Raw genomic sequence first — 21,200 nt, forward strand, 5'->3', positions numbered from 1 at the left:
CCCTGTGGCACCCCCATAGAGACTGCCAGAGGTCCGGACAACAGACCCTCCGATTTGACACACTGAACTCGATCAGAGAAGTAGTTGGTGAACCAGGCGAGGCAATCATTAGAGAAACCAAGGCTGTCGAGTCTGCCGATGAGGATGTGGTGATTGACAGAGTCAAAAGCCTTGGCCAGGTCAATGAATATGGCTGCACAGTACTGTTTCCTATCGATAGCGGTTAAGATATCGTTTATGACCTTGAGCGTGGCTGAGGTGCACCCATGACCAGCTCTGAAACCAGATTGCATAGCGGAGAAGGTATGGTGGGATTCGAGATGGTCGGTAATCTGTTTGTTGACTTGGCTTTCGAAGACCTTAGAAAGGCAGGGTAGGATAGATATAGGTCTGTAGCAGTTTGGGTCTAGAGTGTCTCCCCCTTTGAAGAGGGGGATAACCGCAGCTGCTTTCCAATCTTTGGGAATCTCAGACGACACGAAAGAGAGGTTGAAAAGGCTGGTAATAGGGGTGGCAACAATTTCAGCAGATAGTTTTAGAAAGAAAGGGTCCAGATTATCTAGCCCGGCTGATTTGTAAGGGTCCAGATTTTGCAGCCCTTTCAGAACATCAGCTGACTGTATTTGGGAGGAAGAGAAATGGGGAAGGCTTGGGCGAGTAGCAGAGGGGAGGGCAGTGCTGTTGACCGGGTTAGGGGTAGCCAGGTGGAAAGCATGGCCAGCCGTAGAAAAATGCTTATTGAAATTATCAATTATAATGGATTTGTCGGTGGTGACAGTATTTCCTATCTTCAGTGCAGTTGGAAGCTGGGAGGAGGTGTTCTTATTCTCCATGGACTTTACAGTGTTCCAGAACTTTTTTGAGTTTGTTGCAGGAAGCAAATTTCTGCTTGAAAAAGCTAGCCTTGGCTTTTCTAACTGCCTGTGTATACTGGTTTCTAGCTTCCCTGAAAAGTTGCATATCACGGGGGCTGTTCGATGCTAATGCAGAACGCAATAGGATGTTTTTCTGTTGGTTAAGGGCAGTCAGGTCAGGAGAGAACCAAGGGCTATATCTGTTCCTGGTTCTAAATTTCTTGAATGGGGCATGCTTATTCAAGATGGTGAGGAAGGCATTTTTAAAAAATATCCAGGCATCCTCTACTGACGGGATGAGATCAATATCCTTCCAGGATACCTCGGCCAGGTCGATTAGAAAGGCCTGCTCGCTGAAGTGTTTCAGGGAGCGTTTGACAGTGATGAGTGGAGGTCGTTTGATCGCTGACCCATTACGGATACAGGCAATGAGGCAGTGATCGCTGAGATCTTGGTTGAAAACAGCAGAGGTGTATTTGGAGGGCAAGTTGGTTAGGATGATGTCTATGAGGGTACCCGTGTTTACGGAATTGGGGTGATACCTGGTAGGTTCATTGATAATTTGTGTGAGATTGAGGGCATCAAGCTTAGATTGTAGGATGGCTGGGGTGTTAAGCATGTTCCAATTTAGGTCGCCTAGCAGCACAAGCTCTGAAGATAGATGGGGGGCAATCAGTTCACATATGGTGTCCAGAGCACAGCTGGGGGCAGAGGGTGGTCTATAGCAGGCGGCAACAGTGAGAGACTTGTTTTTAGAGAGGTGGAGTTTTAAAAGTAGGAGTTCAAATTGTTTCGGAACAGACCTGGATAGTAAAACAGAACTCTGCAGGCAATCCTTGCAGTAGATTGCAACACCGCCCCCTTTGGCCGTTCTATCTGGTCTGAAAATCTTGTAGTTAGGGATGAAAATGTCAGAATTTTTGGTGGTCTTCCTAAGCCAGGATTCAGACACGGCTAAAACATCTGGGTTGGCAGAGTGTGCTAAAGCAGTGAACAAAACAAACTTAGGGAGGAGGCTTCTAATGTTAACATGCATGAAACCAAGGCTATTACGGTTACAGAAGTCATCAAAAGAGAGCGCCTGGGGAATAGGAGTGGAGCTAGGTACTGCAGGGCCTGGATTCACCTCTACATCACCAGAGGAACAGAGGAGAAGTAGGATAATGGTACGGCTAAAAGCTATGAGAATTGGTCGTTTGGAACGTCTAGAACAGAGAGTAAAAGGAAGTTTCTGGGGGCGATAAAATAGCTTCAAGGAATAATGTACAGACAAACGTATGGTAGGATGTGAATACAGTGGAGGTAAACCTAGGTAATGGGTGATGATGAGAGAGATATAGTCTCTAGAAACATCATTGAAACCAGGTGATGTCATCGCATATGTGGGTGGTGGAACTGAGAGGTTGGATATATAGTGAGCAGGGCTAGAGGCTCTACAGTGAAATAAGCCAATAAACACTAACCAGAACAGAAATGGACAAGGCATATTTACATTAAGGAGAGGCATGCTTAATCGAGTGATCATAAGGGTCCAGTGAGTAGAGGTTGGTTGGGGGCACGGCGATCCAGACAGCTGGCCGGGTAGCTGGCTATCGGTAGCAAGATAACATAGGATGGAGGTCTGTTTTTATTTTATTTTTTTTATTTTTTTGTCACCTCGTTCGTTTCCGTCGGTAGATTAGTGGGGTTCCGTGTGGTAGAGGGGATCGATCCAATTGGCAAAATAGATATAGTGACCCAGGAAAAAGAAAAAAAATTGTCCGGTATATTTATTTAGATAGCAGCCGATAAGACAGCTAATAATTAGCAGATGGGTATTCAGAAACGTCGCAATGGAAAAGCCTGTTGAAACCACCTCGGACAATTACGTCGGCAGACCAGTCGTGATGGATCGGCGGGGCTCCGTGTCGGCAATAAAGGGTCCAGTCCAATTGGCAAAAGAGGTATTGTAGCCCAATAATTCGCTGGTAGGCCTCTTCGGCTAGCCGGCAGATGGGCCTAGCTCGAGGCTAGCTCAAGGCTAACTGGTGCTTGTTTCGGGACAGAGGTATTAGCCAGTAGTAGCCACCTGGTTGCAGCTAGCTAGCGACGATGATCCGGTGTAATAATGCTCATATTCGGTTAGACCAGCAATGACTGTGACAGCTTTATTAAAGATATCCTGATATTTCTTCTATTCTGTGTGTTATACTTTCTGAACCGAAAATACTGGCATTTTTTGTGTAGATAACAGATTTTCGTACGGAAACCCAAAGGGGCCGTCGAGGCGTGTTACACAAATAGGCTTATGATTATTATGACTAGAGAGAAAAGGGCTTACTTGGAAGAGCTACGCTGGGGCTCTGCTAAATTAGAGCAGTCGTTAAAGTCGCCTGGTTTCCAAGGAACTGCCCTCCCAACTAGGAGGCTGTGTGTTAACGATGTCACCCAACCACTTCTTCTAGTCAGCCACACGTTTTCAGATCAAAGTTCCCTATAACAGCGAGCACCTGCTTGGGACCGCATTGATTACTACCACGTTCACTTCAGTCACACACAGTTCAATTAGCACTATTAATGGCTTAGAGGGACAAAGTTGGGTGTATCTGTTAGATGTCCTGGAGTTTGAGGTTTGTGATGGGGGAAAGCAAAACGTGATTGGTCGTACATGACATGTACAAACACAGATGCCAAACAGCTTGACTTTTTCCCCCAAAAAATTGTTACAGCCTGAATTCAAAATGGATTCAATATTTTTTCTCACCCATCTACACATAATACCACACATTTTTTAACATTCACACCCGTGATTCAATACACCTTTGGCAGCGATTGCAGCTGTGAGTCTTTCTTGGTATGTCTCTAAGAGCTTTGCACACCTGGATTGTTTAATATTAGAACATTATTCTTTTGAAAATTTGTGCTCTGTCAAGTTGGTTATTGATCATTGCTAGACAACTGTTTTCAAATCTTCCTATAGATTTTCAAGACGATTTAAGTTTAAACTTTAACTTAGTCACTCGGTAACATTCAATATGGTCTTGATGAGCAACTCCAATGTATATGTGGCCTTGTTTTAAGTTATTGTTCTGCTGAATGGCAAATTCATCTCCCAGTGGAAAGCAAACTCCATTCTTATTTTTTATCTCTCTAGACCTTAACGATTACAAGCATACCCATACCATGATGCAGCCACCACTATATGCTTGAAAATATGGAGTTTGTTACTCAGTAATGTATTGTATTTGCCCCAAACATAACTTTTTGTCCTGAATACAAAGTGTTAGTGACACAATCTCAATTTAATCCATTTTAAATTCAGGCTGTAACACAATTTTTTTTTGTAAAAGTCAAGCGGAGTGAATACTTTCTAAACGCACTGTATGTCTGTAAACGGCTACCTCTTCTTGGCCACTTTTCCATGTCAGGCCACTCATAGAAGAGTGGCAACCCCAGCTCTGTTATCCAGATCTGAATCCCATCTTTGGTCTCTCATGGCCAAATTGGATAATAATGCATGTAAACATGTAGCCAGCATTTTCTTTTTGGCAAATTACATTTTGGCATAAATTCATTTTAGTCTGTAGTAAAAACAACTGATGGGTATTTACTTGGCCAGATCCCTTAACCTCCTGAATTTGAGGTCCCTCCCTAATCATCTCCATCCTCCATGTTTGTCCTCTTCCAAAAGGCCCTGCCCAGTGGAATCCAATTTATTTTCAACGCTTCCCCTCCCCTCACGCCAAACTGTTTGTATTGGAGCTCTAAATCAAGTGTTGGCGGTGAACTTGGGCGGCGCGGTTATGAAAATATGGCCCCCAGTGAGAGGAAATGAGGACAATGTGCCTGGGCCTCCTGTTTTGGGAGCACTCTCTCTTTAAGACAAGCAAACTATCCCCTGTCTGTCCATCCATAGGCTAGGATACTCTTGACAGTCCCAGTTATTTAATGCCCGGCTCGGCCCCTGAAGCCACACGTTAATGAGTCACGGTTTGTTTTGGCAAGGGTCTTTGCCCGTCTGTTTCTGTCAGGTGATGTGTGGAGAGAGAGCCAGACATGACTGTTTACTCTTTTTCTTTCTTGGTGCATCAAGTGCAATTAAGGAGTTTGGAGGACGAGGACAAGTGGCTCCTCTTGTAAACCGTGTTTGCTCATTTGAGTTCAGATACGATTAGTAGGATGTGAAGTTTGGTGACCTGATAGCAGAATCGTATTCCTTTGGTGATAGTAGCCATCTTGACTGGGTGCACTGTGGGCAGCCGTAACTAATTGTTGGTTAAGACAACCCGTGGATGTAGACGCAGCCCCCCTGGGGGTTAGCCTAGTGAAGCCAGCCTGAGTTCCTCCTCCAGATGTTGTTGTGGTTTGCGTCCCAGGCCTGTAGAGTTGTAGAGAACGTCTTGTTGCTGTCAGTGTAAACACCACGGGGGCCTCGCTGTGTAATCACAGCGAACTAGTAGTCTCGCACACTAACACTCGCTCTCACATTGGTCCTCTATGCTGTGTAGGTTTTCATAGGACGCAAAAAGATTTTCCCTTGTTTAAATGGGCTTACAATATAGTATAGCATGTAATGTTTATCCATACACATTTTTATGACTAGAGTCACCTAAATCTAATCTCATATTACTTTTCTACCACAACCACATTTTTCAAAAGAGCTACTAATCATACAAAGAATTTCTCCACAAGAATCACTTCTGACATATAAACCGTCCTAGAACCAGTAATACCCTTGTTTAAACCCCAATCTGCGAGCGTGTTGTGAGTACCTTAAGTGCGAGCTGTAAAAGTGGAGTGTTGGAGGCTTGGGCTTGTTAAACGAGGACCCTGGTGCTCTCCCCAGCGAGACAGCGGGTCATAAAAACAGACATCCATCGTCCGGCCACACTTCCAGAAGCAGAACGTACAGCCCGGGTCCGAGGCCTGACCAGGGGAAGTGGCTCTTTTTTTTGATTTGAGAGGAGTGCTTTATCAAATAGTGGTTAGTGTAGGAGCACTTTGTTCGTGCACCGGCTGTTTTTGCAAACATTACAAATCAACACTGCCCACTTTAATTTCCTTGAAACATCCCTTCCCAAATCGTCTGGGACAGATAAACACTGACATCAATACATCGTCAGGACATGTATACCCAGACTGTGTCAAGAATGGTTTCGGCCTTTTCCTGGGAAGAAACATTGTCCATAAGAGTACATGTAGCAGACTTGTTCTTTATTTTCCTCTCTTCCTTGAGTCAACCCATTTTGCCCCCTGTGTGAACGGGGGAGTGGAAATGTGGGATGACGCGGTTAGATTGATGAGTGGAACAAGCGTCTCCTCTTACGGCCCAGTGTCTTTAACTCCTGGCGGGGAATTAACACTAGAGCCCCAGGGTCAGGGAAGAGTTAAGTGGGGGCCATGGGCTTCTAGGGAGGAAGAAACGCTTTTAGAAAGAAACTGTCAGCTTCTAAGTTAGTGTCCAGAGAGACATCAGGGTTGTCACTCACCTGTGTATTAGGTTATGAGGTAAACTCTGTTGCTCATTGGCAAGTCTCAATGAACACAGCAATCGATCTATGGTGAATATCTCACTAAACATTATCTGGCGCAGGAAAGGGCTCGCTTTTGAACTCTGCATCTAGAAATGAGAGGACATCGCAACACAGTAGGCCTATTTTGGTTAACTTAAGTCATGCTGGACTTCTCATGAGTGGACAGACAAACTGTTTTACAAGTTTTATATTATTTGATTCAATTAAATGCAGTCTCAAATGGCCACCTGGCCCTTTTTTAATAGCCGGGCACACGTTTCAGCAAATAAACACGTTTTCAAATAACCGCTGGGTTTAAAATAATTATTTACGAGGTTACAATGGACACAGCTCTGATATTCCCACGGTCATGTGCATTAAACCTAATTTTTTTTATTCTGGCATTGTTGCTAGCCGTTGCGTCTCTGTCCCTAATTTTTTTTTTTTTTCTCGAGCTCTCCATGGTGCTGAAGCGCAAAATCAGGTGTGTATGATAGGCAGCCTAGTCTGCACGTCTGATCTGTGATGTATTTGTTGTTTCAATGTTTATACAGGTCATACGGGTCACAATAAATAATGTGGTAGTCGTTTCAATATTTTTATTGAGCAAAAGCTGTGTGTATCATTAGCGGGACGCCGGTGAAATTGGAGGGTGCAATTTCCGGTGAAATTGGAGGGCGCGCAATTCAAATAAATAATCGTAATATTAAACATTCATGAACATACAAGTGTCTTATATCATTAAATAGCTTAAATTCCTGTTAATCTAACTGCATTGTCAGATTTCAAAAAGGCTTTATGGCGAAAGCATACCATGATTGTCTGAGGACAGCGCCCCACATCAACATATTTTTTCAACCAGCACAGGCTTCACAAAATTACAAATAGCGATTTTAAATAAATCACTTACTTTTGAAGATCTTCCTCTGTTTGCAATCCCAAGGGTCCCAGCTACAACATGAATGGTCGTTTTGTTAGATAAAATCCTCCTTTATATCCCAAAAAGTCAGTTTAGTTGGCGCCATCGATTTCAGTAATCCACTCGTTCAACATGCAGACAAAGGAGTCCAAAAAGCTACCGCTAAACTTCGTCCAAACAAGTCAAACGACGTTTTTATTTAATCCTCAGGTATCCTAAAATGTATAATATTTCATACGGAAAGTAGTATGTTCAATAGGAAAGTAAAATTAGTAAGCGTGCGCCCTCCTCATGCACTGAAAGACTGATATTGTACCGGTGGTCTCTTCACCAAAACTCCAAATACTTGGTTGTTTTTCCCCCCAAAAAGCCTGAAACCTCGAATAAAGACTGTTGACGTCTAGTGGAAGCCATAGGAATGGCAATATGGCAGACAGATTTACATAGAAACCCATTATAAGAGCCTGGGAGCTTTTTTTTTTTTTTCATCTTTGGATTTTCGCCTGCCATATCAATTCTGTTATAGTCTCAAACATTATTTAACTGTTTTAGAAACTTCAAAGTGTTTTCTATTCAATGCTACCAATGCATATCCTGGCTTCTGGGCCTGAGTAACAGGCACTAGACCCTATCCCTAAGAAGTTAAGTAAATAGACGCTTGGCTCAAATAGGAGCCCGTCTCTAAGTGCTGTTTTTATTCATCGATTGAAACACCAGGCTATTTATTGAAGTTTTACAGTAATCCCTCCTGTTCTTCTTTCTACTGTTCCTCTCACAGGTTCATGAAGCCAGCTCCCATGTTTCTCGACCGGAACTTCAAGCGGCTGGCCAAAGTCCGCAATTACTTGCCTCCATTTGGATTCAAAACACAAGGTAAGACAAATTGTGCGTCTAACATTAGACAGATTTGATTATTCCATGTATCTCATTGATGGCAATGGATGTGTCATTAACTTGTCATGGTGGTTTTGGAACTGTGTATAGATGATGATTTGGGCTGGATAGGTAAGCTAAAGAGAAGAGGGTGCCAGAGCTCTTACCATCCTTATCACCACGGGCCAGTTAGTGCATCTTCACGCTTGGTGATAGAGCTGGCAGAACATCCCTCCTGGCCTACTTGGGTTGATCTCACGCTTCTCCTGTCATGCTCTCTGATGGTTACACACACTGCCACTGACTGTGCGATTGCCTGGGTTGTGGCGAAGGGTAGAGGGTGAGAATGGGATGCTTGGATATTACAGGACGTTTCTTGCTACGGCAACATCTAGACAGTGAGACAACACTTCAGTTTCTCTGAACTTCTACAAACTTTTATGGCTTTTTCTTCAACTTCAACACCCATCCTGAAGGTGAAATGCATCAAAATACTTAAGTCTTCATTCTTTCCTCAATTGTGAAGCAGTAGGGCTGGCACAATAACCAACTGTTATGGATGAAGACCGTCATGAAAATAAAATTAGAATAAAATGATATTGAACAGCTGACTGAATGACCAAAATGCAGGAGCAGCACACATAGAAATAGAGTGAATAGAACAGGCTTGGAACCTCTAACCCTGGCAATTTGACTGGCATACTCATGGGTACAATCCCAATGTCTGGCTGGTATTGTGATGTAATTTCCATGGAAATGTACAATGTTCATTCAAATGACGTAAACAGATGTGGCTCATGCAATGGAATGTACTTTTTTGGAATGTGAGTTGAATCAACAAATCATAGCACATACTTGACTTCCTACTTTGCTCATAGGTCGAACGTATACATGTTAAGACAACGTCGTCACAAATCTGAGACCAGCGCCATTGCTAACTGGCATAGCCGGTACCATTGTTGAAAAGAGTTATGGGATATTAGAATCACGTTGTCTCAACATAGCTTTGCTTCTATGGGTATACTCGTAATGGCTGCCAGTCCACCCATTATGCCATCATTGACTTGAATGGGGACTCCTGTTTTAATTATTAATCCTTTTTTTTGTCCGATTTTATTTTATAAACATTACAAACGACAAAATCATACATATATCAACTACATCACACCTGCCCAGACCCACTAGCACACACCCCCATCACCAGCGCCCGCATCACTTGCCGCCACATGGTTTGAAACTGCACCATTTTGTTACTCTCCGTAAGCCCACGCACTTTCAATATTTAAATAATTAATCCTTAGATTTATCCATTGTTATTGATGGCGGATTAATTTTCGTGGGTTTAGTATTAACATTTTTTTTTTTAAGAGAATTGTCAAATCCATCGGGTATCTCACTACACCCCTATATGCCATGTCTTGAAATATACAGACAGACGGTTTAAAAGTAGGTTTACATTGTAGTATTTCTGACAGTCAACTTTCTAGTGCCGCCCAGAACCTCCAGACTTAATAGCATTCCCAGAAAGCAAAATTCCGCCTAGTCACATCTCAATACGGGTTTAGGTAGCTCACTGACGGGACCGTCAAGAATCTATGCATTTTACGAATCAAACATGAGCACATCATGCGATCGGAATTGGGAAGATAAGATAGAGCATGATTTCAGGCTACCCTTTATCATTCAATTTCCAACACTTAGGAGCGAAGTGCATGTAAAGGTACACTGAATGTTACCTTTGTGCTCTGGCAAGTGCCCTCTACCCCACACTCACACGCTGGTTTTCAAAGGCAAGTGCGCTACACCTGGTTTCTGTTTTCTCCACGGTTTGTGACTGCAGTGGGATTTCCCTTTTAGCTGTATTCATGTGGAGAGGTGATACGTGTGGACCTTGAATAGAACTCCACAAAGGATTCCAAATTAGGAGCAAAAAAATAGAAACCTTGAAAATAAAAGTTTATTTGTACTTTTTTTTGCGGCCAAGCAGCCTTGTTTGCTAGACTTAGAAACACAGGGGAAACCTCCATCCTTCATGTGGTTTCTAGCCTCTCCATGATACTATAAGCAAGCATGGGAGGGCAGTTTTTTCACACAGACCGTTTTGACATCTGGAACTATATATTGGTATAAGCTTTTGGATTGCCTAAACCAGGTATTCCCAATGCACAATGCCGTCGAGGGTACGCCAAATAGAAATGTGATTCACATGTAAAATATATATATTTTTACCACATTTTCAAACAGTCCATTTCTATTTCCCAACGGGGCTATACATTTGAGTGAGGTTTTTTCTCTTGCCTGAGTAGCCTCGTTTCACTGCCAAAAATAAAATTGAACCATCTAGTGTTTAGCGAAATAACAACACAATGTCAAATAGAGTCAAATAATTAACATCCAATCACATTAACCGTTACTCTCTTGCGGGAATTCTACTAATGGTCCGTATGTAGCTACTGCTCATGTTGGTATCTGTACTGATGGCACAAAAGCCATGACAGGGTGACATAGTGGAGTGGTAACGCACGTGCAAGCAGTTGCTCCCGACGCCACTTGGGTACACTGCAGCAAGTATAAACACATATTTTTTAATTGGGAGACGAGCTTAAAGTTTTCTTTACTGACCATTATTTTCACTTGTCTGACCGCTTGCATGATGACGAGTTTCTCACACGACTGGCCATCTGGGTGATGTTTTTTCTCATCTGAATCTAGGATTACAGGGACTCTCCGCAACTATATTCAATGTGTGGGACAAAATTGAGGCTATGATTAAGAAGTTGGAGCTCTTCTCTGTCTGCATTAACAAGGACAACACACTGGTCTTTCTATCATTGTATGATTTTTTGGTGTGCAAATGAACTCAAGCTTAAGGACAATGTCAAATGTGATATAGCGAGTGAGTTGGGTGCGCAATTATCCAGGTACTTTCCCGAAACGGATGACACTAACAAACAACTGGATTTGTTATCTCTTTCATGCCCTGCCTCCAGTCCACTTATCGATATCTGAACAAAAGAGCCTCATCGAAATTTTAACGAGTGGTTCTGTGGAAATGTAATCAGAAGCCACTGCCAGATTTCTGGATTGCGCTGTGCTCAGAGTATCCTGCTGTGGCAAATCGTGCTGGTAAGACACTGATGCCCTTTGCAACCACATATTTATGTGAGAGTGGATTCTCGGCATTCACTAGCATTAACTAAATACAGGCACAGACTGTGTGTGGAAAATGATTTAGACTGACTCTCTCCAATACAACCCAACATTGTGGAGTTAACCTACCGGTCAAAAGTTTTAGAACACCTACTCATTGAATGGTTTTTCTTTATTTTTACTATATTCTACATTGTAGAGTAATAGTGAAGACATCAAAACTATGAAATAACACATATGGAATCATGTAGTAACCAAAAAAGTGTTAAACAAATCAAAATATGTTTGATGTTCTTCAAATAGCCACCCTTTGCCTTGATGACAGCTTTGCACACTCTTGGCATTCTCTCAACTAGCTTCATTAGGTAGTCATCTGGAATGCATTTCAATTAGCAGGTGTGCCTTAAAAGTCTAAGTACATATTATGGCAAGAACAGCTCAAATAAGCAAAGAGAAGACATGAAGGTCAGTCAATGTGGAAAATTTCAAGAACTTTGAAAGTTTCTTCAAGTGCAGTCGCAAAAACCATCAAGCGCTATGATGAAACTGGCTCTCATGAAGCCCGCCACAGGAATGGAAGACCCAAAGTTACCTCTGCTGCAGAAGTTAAGTTCATTAGAGTTACCAGGCTCAGAAATTGCATCCAAAATACATGCTTCAGATTTCAAGTAACGGACACGTCTCAACATCAACTGTTCAGAGGAGACTGCGTGAATCAGGCCTTTGTGATCGAATTGCTGCAAAGAAACCACAACCTAAAGGACACCAATAATAATAAGAAGAGAATTGCTTGGACCAAGAAACACGAGAAATGGACATTAGACCGGTGGAAATGCGTCCCTTGGTCTGGAGTCCAAATGGAGATTTTTTTTTCCCCAACTTCCGTGTCTTTGTGAGACGTGGTGTGGGTGAACGGATGATCTCTGAATGTTTATTTTCCACCGTAAAGCATGGAGGAGGAGGTGCTATGGTGTGGGGGTGCTTTGCTGTTGACACTGTCTGATTTAGAATTCAAGACACACTTAACCAGCATGGCTACCACAGCATTCTGCAGCGATACGCCATCCCATCTGGTTTGCGCTTAGTGGGACTATCATTTGGACAATGACCCAACACACCTCCAGGCTGTGTAAGGGCTATTTTACCAAGGAGAGGGATGGAGTGCTGCATCAGATGACCTGGCCTCCACAATCCCCAGACCTCAACCAAATTGAGATGGTTTGGGATGAGTCGGACTGCAGAGTGAAGGAAAAGCAGCCAGCAAGTGCTCAGTATTTGTGTGAAGATGGTTGAGAGAATGCCAAGTGTGTGCAAAGGGTGGAGCTTTAAAAAGTCTGAAATATAACATATATTTTGATATGTTAAACACTTTTTTGCTTACTAGAAGATTCGATATGTATTATTTTATTGTTTTGATGTATTCACTATTATGCTACAATGTAGAAGTAAAAAATAAAGAGAAACCATTGAATGAGTAGGTGTTCTAAAACTTTTGACCGGTAGTGTATGTGCATCCTTTCAAGGACACCTTTCTCATTAACCTGTGATAAGTTATTCAACATTTTCGATGAACAAATAAGGTTTTATATGTAAGATAAACTAAAGAGCAAAATTATTGATTATTTTTATTTGTGCCCTGGTCCTGTAAGAGCTCTTTGTCACAACCCGGCTCATGGGAAGAGACAAACTCCCACTCATTCTATTGTTTAATAAATGTATCAGATAGTGTGTGTGTGCGTGTGGCATGCTTACAATGAAGGAAAAAAACAACATTTGAGAGTGCGCTGACCCTGGTGCTAGGGGGGGGGGGATACGCAGCTGGAGGTTGAATGTTTGAAGGGGTACGGGACTATAAAAGTTTGGGAACAACTGGCCTACACCAACTGAGCAGACCATAATGTTCTCTTTAAAAGACACCTAGAATAGATAGCTATATTATGATTCAATAAGCATTGAATGTTTGTATGTATTTCTTCATGTTCGACTGACCAGTCTCACTTGTCTCCCTTTACCTTGTGTAAGCAGCACGCTGTAGCAGAACGTTGAGCTCATGTTCAGTGACACCTCCAACCCCTCCTCCACATTTCAGCTGAAGATTTTCCTCGCCAGAAAAGTGTACTTCAAGACGACGGCCATTTATCTGAGCTGCCGCCTAGACATACTTGGCTGAAGTGTTTATCCTGGGTGCTAATAACAATTAGCTGCCATGTCTCTCCTCTTCGAGAAACCTGTCCCAATTTTTGGGGGGGGTTTCACCCTATTGAGTCGGGTGTGGTCTGGTCCTCTGTTTATGCTGACCGGGGTGATGCTTGATGCCAGACTTCGACGCCGCGTCCAAACAATGGGCCGCTGCTCATTTTGTGCTGTTTAATCACGAGGCTCGTTAGAGGGGATAAAGCTGTAGTCCAACTGCATTACTCTTGCAAGAAGCAAAGGAGACGCCTACATGGGGTTGTGGTTGAGCCTAATGACATTTCATATCAGTTGTTTAACAAATGGAACCAGCACGCAACTGAAATGTGATTATACAAGCGAGTGATTCATTTGGATATTACCTTGTTGGATAAATTGGACACACAACCTAGATATAAATCTCCCAATCTATGGTAGACCTATGACTAATATGAGAAGGAAAGAGTCAAGAGGTGCTAGTGGGCTGTGTGGGGGAGGGGGAGCGAAGACAAATGTGTCTTAAACACCAGAGTCATGACTCTGCCAGAATACCCTCTGGAACATGGCAGGAATGCACGCTATGGCTAAACATCCCCGTATCTCACACCACCAGACCCAGCTCCGAGTCCACACTTGAGAGAGCCCTAGCACAGCACACTTCAACCGGGAGAATGTGCTTGTTTGAAAGCGGCATTCCTCACCGAGTGGTTTTATGGGCAGCTTTTTTCTCTGAAGTGCCGTTTCACCCGGATTCATCCGTCCTGAAAGGGCTGATGGTTTTCCAATGTTACTGTCACCGGGCCCGTGGCTTATCCTTATCTGTAATTTTAATAAACGGTTAGGAACGTTTTCTCCTCCAGACCTTCTCCCAAGGACCACCTAGCTTGCTACATTGTTTTCTGGGCGTTGAAGTCCTCGACAGTTTGTTATTAAAGAGGCGCTATTAATCCTTTTCATGAGGGGTTTTGTCTGTGACCTAGCAAACAACAATGAACTGTAGTTGATATCTGAACTGTCTTTTTCTCTCCCGTTTCATTTTGCAGAAAGAATCATAGACAGTATTCTAACTGCCACAAAGAACTATGGTTTGGGTGAAGACCTTGACAGGTAATTAACATGGGAATTAAGTAGCGCACTCGTGTGCGCACACACTTTTTAACCCCTCAGATGTTCTTCTCTTCCAGTCTTGGTTGTAAAAGATGCATTATTGTGGGCAATGGTGGTATCCTGGCCAACAAGTCTTTGGGCTCGCGCATAGATGATTACGACGTTGTGGTGAGGTGAGTCTACTTCCAATGGAAGGGCAATATGATGCCAGTTAAGAGGGTAAAGATGATAGTTCTGCTGAGTGTCAGTTCCTCCTTTTGAACTCTGACACTGGTTAGACTTTAATGGACTTGGGGTTAGTTTGGTAGCCTGGGTGCCAGCCGCAGATTATGTTGTGATGTCAACACACAATGTATTTGCACCCATAGCATTTCTTCTCTAACCGCAGGTTGAACGAGGCTCCTGTGACTGGTTTCGGCAAGGACGTGGGCACCAAGACCACCATGCGCATCACCTACCCCGAGGGGGCCATTCAGAAGCCTGAGCGCTACGAAAAGGACTCGCTTTTCGTCTTCTCCGCCTTCAAACCGCTGGACTTCAAGTGGCTCAGACAAATGGTCTTCAAAGAGAAACTGGTGAGGAATACCTCAAGGCTGACTGTTACCTTTTTTATTAATTTGGACCGCTAAGAAAAAGTTAGTTGGTCATGTTTGTTAGTGGTTGGGTGCATTTCCGCTGCCTTGAAAGAGTATGCATTCGTCTGCCAAATGTCCAGTCCCACCTCCTTTCTAGGTCTCTTCCATTGCTTCTCCATCTGTCATAACATTAAGGCGACCACATAAACGTGAATCCCACTGGATGTTATGGATAGTTTGTGTGCTTTCTGTGGCACCACGTGACTAGGGGTGTTTTAGAAAAGCCATTATGGTCATAGACACCATACGTGCATCTTCTGTTGCAGTCATTTGCTCGTCTTGTGACATTTAGTAGATATGGTTATGGGTTCTCACAATACTTTCCCATTTCTTCATGATTACGAATAACAGGGTTTAAATTGTGCTGTATTGAGAAACCAATCTGAGCAAATGTTCTCTACTTTTCATTCTGCCCTGGTGAGAAATAAAACACGATTTTCCCATTTAAGGACCTTTGTCCTTTCTTTTGACGAGCCACTGACTGCCATGCTTGATTGACAGCCTGCGAATTGGCCTCTTAATCCGAGGGTCTGGCTGACTGAATGAGCTTTTCCTTATCTCTGCCAGAGAGGACGGCAGACAATCCTGTATCACTGAAAGAGCTTGCACAAGCACTCTCGTCAGTCTGCAGTTACTCTACCACAGTCAGGGTAGGGTATGCTAAATTCAAGGACATTCGCAGTCTCTCCAGATGAAAAAAATTGTCTGCTGTTGAACTTGCCGGTCGAGCATTCAATTTTGGCCGTGTTGAGTTTCTCCCTATAGGGGGCTGATAATTTTCTGAAGGGATTCTTCTGGCAATCCAGCGTCTGGGGGGATCCGCTTCCTATCCAGCGCAGCTGTGTGACTTTCAGGGACCAGTGGCCAGCAGGAATTTTTACTAGGTGACTTTTGTCAAAATACAAGACTCTAAATACAAGACTCTGGAGAGATAAGAGGGGTTAGGAGGAGGGAGAGTGAGAAAGAGGGGGTAAAATTAGGGTAAGGGAGAGGGCCATAAGAATAAGGGAAAGCGTAAAAGAGTTGGCTGTACGATGGTGCTATTGAATTGGGCAGATTTGTCTGGACTGTCAGCTGGTAAGTAGCGGGGACAGTGGAAATGGCGGACATGGAAAAAATGTATCTGTTCTCTGGCACCTCACAGATCAGCCTTAGATCTGCAGGGGAAGGAATACTTTCTCTCATTAAATAAATCACTGGTTAAAAGTCCTCGGTCTTCCATGACGGCACTGTAGTTGGGATGCATGCACACACACACACTTAACTCAGTCACACCAACTCACTATTTTGGGTCGAACATGCCTCATGCAGCTCATTGTAACTCACTATAGGTGTTGGTTAACACTTTTACATTGCCACTAATGTACAGTGCTTTCAGAAAGTATTCATACCCCTTGACTTTTTCCAATTTGTTTTACAGCCTGAATTCAAAATTGAATACGTTCATTTTTTTCTCATTGATATACACACACTACCCCATAATGACAGTGAAAATAGGTTTAGACATTTTTGAAAATGTATTAAAAGTTAAATACAGAAGTGTTCACACCCCTGAGTTAAAACTGCGTAGAAGCACATTTGGCAGTGATTCTAAGAGCTTTCTAAGAGCTTTCCACACCTGGATTGTGCAACATTTACCCATGTATTATTTTCAAAATTCAAGCTCTGTCAAATTGGTTGTTGATCATTGCTAGGCAACCATTTTCAGGTCTTGCTATAGATTTTAAACTAGATTCAAGTCCAAACTGAAACTCCATTCCAGAAAATTCACTGTCTTCTTGGTAAGCAACTCCAATGTAGATTTGGCCTTTTTTTAGGTTATTGTCCTGCTGAAAGGTGAATTAATCTCCTAGTGTCTGGTGGAAAGCAGACTGAACCAGGTTTTCCTCTACGATTTTGCTTGTGTTTAGCGCCATTCCGTTTCTTTTTTTTTTATCCTAAAAAACTCCCCACTATGCTTGAAAATATGGAGAGTAGTACTCAGTAATGTATTGGATTTGCCCCAAACATAACACTTTGTATTCAGGACAAAAAGTTAATTGCTTTGCATGACAGTATGCATGTTTTGGAATAAAAAATAATTCCACTTTGACATTCCGGGTATTGTGTGTAGGCCAATACCCCCAGAAATCTAAATGTACATTTTAAATTAATGGTGTAACACAACAAAATGTGGAAAAATATAGCCTAACCTATGCAAATGTGAATTCAGCAGCTGACCTTTTATTGAAGCTGCAGAAATTCCTGACAACCACAACACTTGGCTTCTGAGTGGCGCAGTGGTCTAAGGCACTGCATCTCAGTGCAAGAGGTGTCACTACAGTCCCTGGTTCGAATCCAGGCTGTATCACATCCGGCCGTGATTGGCCCAGCGTCGTCCGGGTTTCGCCGGGGTAGGCCGTCATTGTAAATAAGATTTTGTTCTTAACTGACTTGCCTAGATGATAAAAAATATTGAAACATTGTGATGTACAGTTTCATTCGGAAGTATACATACACTTAGGTTGGAGTCATTAAATCTTGTTTTTCAACCACTCCACAAATTTCTTGTTAGCAAACTAGTTTTGGCAAGTCGGTTAGGACATCTACTTTGTGCATGACACAAGTAATTTTTCCAACAATTGTTTACAGACAGATTATTTCACTTATAATTCACTGTATCACAATTCCAGTGGGTCAGAAGTTTACATACACTAAGTTGACAGTGCCTTTAAACAGCTTGGCAAATTCCAGAAAATTATGTCATGGCTTTAGAAGCTTCTGATAGGCTAATTGACATCATTTGAGTCAACTGGAGGTGTACCTGTGGATATATTTCAAGGCCTACCTCAGTGCTTCTTTGCTTGACATCATGGGAAAATCAAAAGAAATCACCCAAACCTCAGGAACAAAATTGTAGACCTTCACAAGTTTGGATCATCCTTGGGAGCAAGTTCCAAAGCCTAAAGGTACCACGCTCATCTGTACAAACAATAGTACGCAAGTATAAACACCATGGGACCACGCAGCCGTCATACCGCTCAGGAAGGAAACGTCTTCTGTCTCCTAGAGATGAATGTACTTTGGTGCAAAAATCCCAGAACAACAGCAAAGGACCTTGTGAAGATGCTGGAGGAAACGGGTGCTAAAGTATCTATATCCACAGTAAAACGAGTCCTATATTGACATAACCTGAAAGACTGCTCAGCAAGGAAGAAGCCACTGCTCCAAAACCGGCATAAAAAACCCACACTATGGTTTGCAACTGCACATGGGGACAAAGATCGTACTTTTTGGAGAAATGTCCTCTGGTCTGATGAAATACAAATAGAACTGTTTGGCCATAATGACCATTGTTATGTTTGGAGGAAAAATGGGGAGGCTTGCAAGCCAAAGAACACCATTTCAACCGTGAAGCACGGGGGTGGCAGCATCATGTTGTGGGGGTGCTTTGCTGCATGAGGGACTGGTGCACTTCACAAAATAGATGGCATCATGAGGGAGGAACTTTATGTGGATATATTGAAGCAACATCTCAAGACATCAGTCAAGACGTTAAAGCTTGGTCACAAATGGGTCTTCCAAATTGACAATGACCCCAAGCATACTTCCAAAGTTGTGGAACAAATGGCTTAAGGACAACAAAGTCAATGTATTGGAGTGGCCATCACAAAGCCCTGACCTCAATCCTATAGAACATTTGTGGGCAGAAATGAAAAAATGTGTGTGAGCAAGGAGCCCTACAAACCTGACTCAGTTACACCAGCTCTGTCAGGAGGAATGGGCCAAAATTCACCCAACTTATTGTGGGAAGCTTGTGGAAGGCTACCTGAAACGTTTGACCCAAGTTAAACAATTTAAAGGCAATGCTACCAAATACTAATTAAGTGTATGTAAACTTCTGACCCACTGGGAATGTGATGAAAGAAATAAAATCTGAAATAAATCATTCACTCTACTATTATTCTGACATTTCACATTCTTAAAATCAGTGGTGATCCTAACTGACACTAAGAAAGGGAATTTGTACTCAGATTAAATGTCAGGAATTGTGAAAAGCTGAGTTTAAATGTATTTGGCTAAGGTGTATGTAAACTTCCGACTTCAACTGTATGTACTGCCGCTGAGCACAAAGTGAGGCATTACAGTAGTTAAAGGGATATTTTGGCAATGAGGTTACAGGTAGTTTTAACGAGCCAGTACTAACTAGCTTTACCCATAGAATTCCAGTCATTGCACCGCTATTATGCTTAAAGTGTCTTTTTAAGTGTTTGTTGCTTGACAAATGAGGCCCGTCATTGTTGGGAATTCCTGTTGATGAAAGATTATCCGAGAAGCTCTGTTCGCTCCTAGAGCTAGATTAGCATCGAACGCATACATTCCGTCTGTTGCGGCAAACAGTTTCTCTTTGGCCGTGTGTATTCTTTGGCAGGTAAATAAAAAGGAACGTAATTTAGATGTTCAACCAGACATTCAACTAATATCAGGTTCATTCATTCATTCAATTACCCTGAGTAGATATTTCTCTACTCATGATATGGGGGAAATTAATGATGAGATGCGGTCCGGTGTCCAAACATGATTAATTCTCTCAGTAAACAACCTGTAACCCTGGTAACAAGGTAGTCAGTCAGATAACTGTTGACTGTAAACTGATCTGCTGTTTAGTCATTTTGGGAACCCTCATCAAAAGACAAGTAATCCTGTTGATTGAATATTATTGTCACTTCATTGCTACCGGAGTAACTGCATCATAAAGGACCTAAATATTGCAGTGGAAACATAACACACTTTGTATGTCTTTAGCGACGGCGGCTAGCAAGCCCCTTTGTGCTGTCATGTTTTTAACCCCTCACATTTTCACCTTGTTAATACCAGTAGGCAGGTTGTACACCGGTAAAGCCATGAGTAACTGTACAAAGAAAACAAGCTTCAGAAAACGCATGTTTTTGGACTCCTGTTACACTAATCTCTACACATAGCCATCCCCTCTGCACTCTCTCCTTTTTGTCTGGCCCACAGGGAGACTTGTATGTAACTTTGAACAGTTGCTCTGTGGGAGCTTTGATGTCTTTGGTCTGGCGGGGGCTCCTTTGTGTGGCGTGGGCGCTCACAGGTGGAAGGAATGCAAGGCCCTTTCAGGATGCCTCTCTCACCAGGTTTGAAAGGGAAGGTTTCTCACGGCTTCTTTTATGTGGGTGGGAGGTGCGCTTTCGTAATAGTGCTTCTGAAAGTGACTCTCACCTGTGCTGTCATGGCCGTCCCCTTTTACCCCCTCTCTCCTGGCAGAAGTGTTTTGATGAGTGACTGACACCTCTGACTAATGTATTTTAAAGGTTGGAGAGTTTACCAACATTTCTTGCCCAGAGGGAGTTGGAAATGACATAATAAAAGTGTAATGATGGCCGTTTTATGGGCTCCTGACCAATTGTACTATTTTGGGTATTTTTTGAACGCTGATCTTAACTTTCTTTGTACATAATGTTTCCACCATCGTTTCTATGACTGACAAGAGCTTCTGGGCAATCAGAACGGCTAACACTAACCTCGATTTGGACGAAGACTTCTACTTCACTGAGTTGGAGGCGAAAGACATATTCATTATCCTGGACCTGGTGTTGATCCCCGACACTTGTAGAAGGCGAAGACTGCTCTATATATGGCCGGCGCACGGACACCCTGGTGAGACTACCGCTGCGAATAAATAAATCGCCTCTTCCCTCTGTTCTATTGGCGAATGTGCAGTCGTTGGAGAATAAATTGGACGAGCTCTGCTCAAGACTATTTTGTCAATGGGACATAGACTATGCTTCTCTGAGTCATGGCTGAACAAGGACATGGATAATATAAAGCTACCTGGTTTTTCTATGCATCGGCGGGACAGAACGGCAAAGTCCAGTAAGATCAGGGATGATGGCTTGTGTCTCTTTATTAACAACAGCTGGTACGCAAGCTCTGATATTAAGGAAGCGTTAACATACCTCATGTTAAGCTGTAGACCATACTATTTACCAAGAGT

At 42.8% G+C, this 21,200-nt stretch overlaps 1 protein-coding gene across 3 annotated transcripts in view; it reads left to right on the forward strand.

Moving 5' to 3' along the window:
* The window catches only part of LOC129814337 (CMP-N-acetylneuraminate-beta-1,4-galactoside alpha-2,3-sialyltransferase-like), an 81,564-nt gene that overhangs the window by 26,276 nt on the left and 34,088 nt on the right, over positions 1–21,200 (forward strand). For all 3 annotated transcript variants that reach the window (XM_055867411.1, XM_055867413.1, XM_055867412.1), the window contains 4 exons: positions 8,044–8,138; positions 14,504–14,567; positions 14,645–14,740; positions 14,956–15,142. In XM_055867411.1, coding sequence (XP_055723386.1) covers positions 8,044–8,138; positions 14,504–14,567; positions 14,645–14,740; positions 14,956–15,142 — 442 coding nt within the window. The remainder of the gene's footprint in view (positions 1–8,043; positions 8,139–14,503; positions 14,568–14,644; positions 14,741–14,955; positions 15,143–21,200) is intronic.

This window comes from Salvelinus fontinalis, chromosome 17 (genome assembly GCF_029448725.1).
Source record: "Salvelinus fontinalis isolate EN_2023a chromosome 17, ASM2944872v1, whole genome shotgun sequence".
In the NCBI taxonomy this organism is placed as follows: Eukaryota; Metazoa; Chordata; class Actinopteri; order Salmoniformes; family Salmonidae; genus Salvelinus; species Salvelinus fontinalis.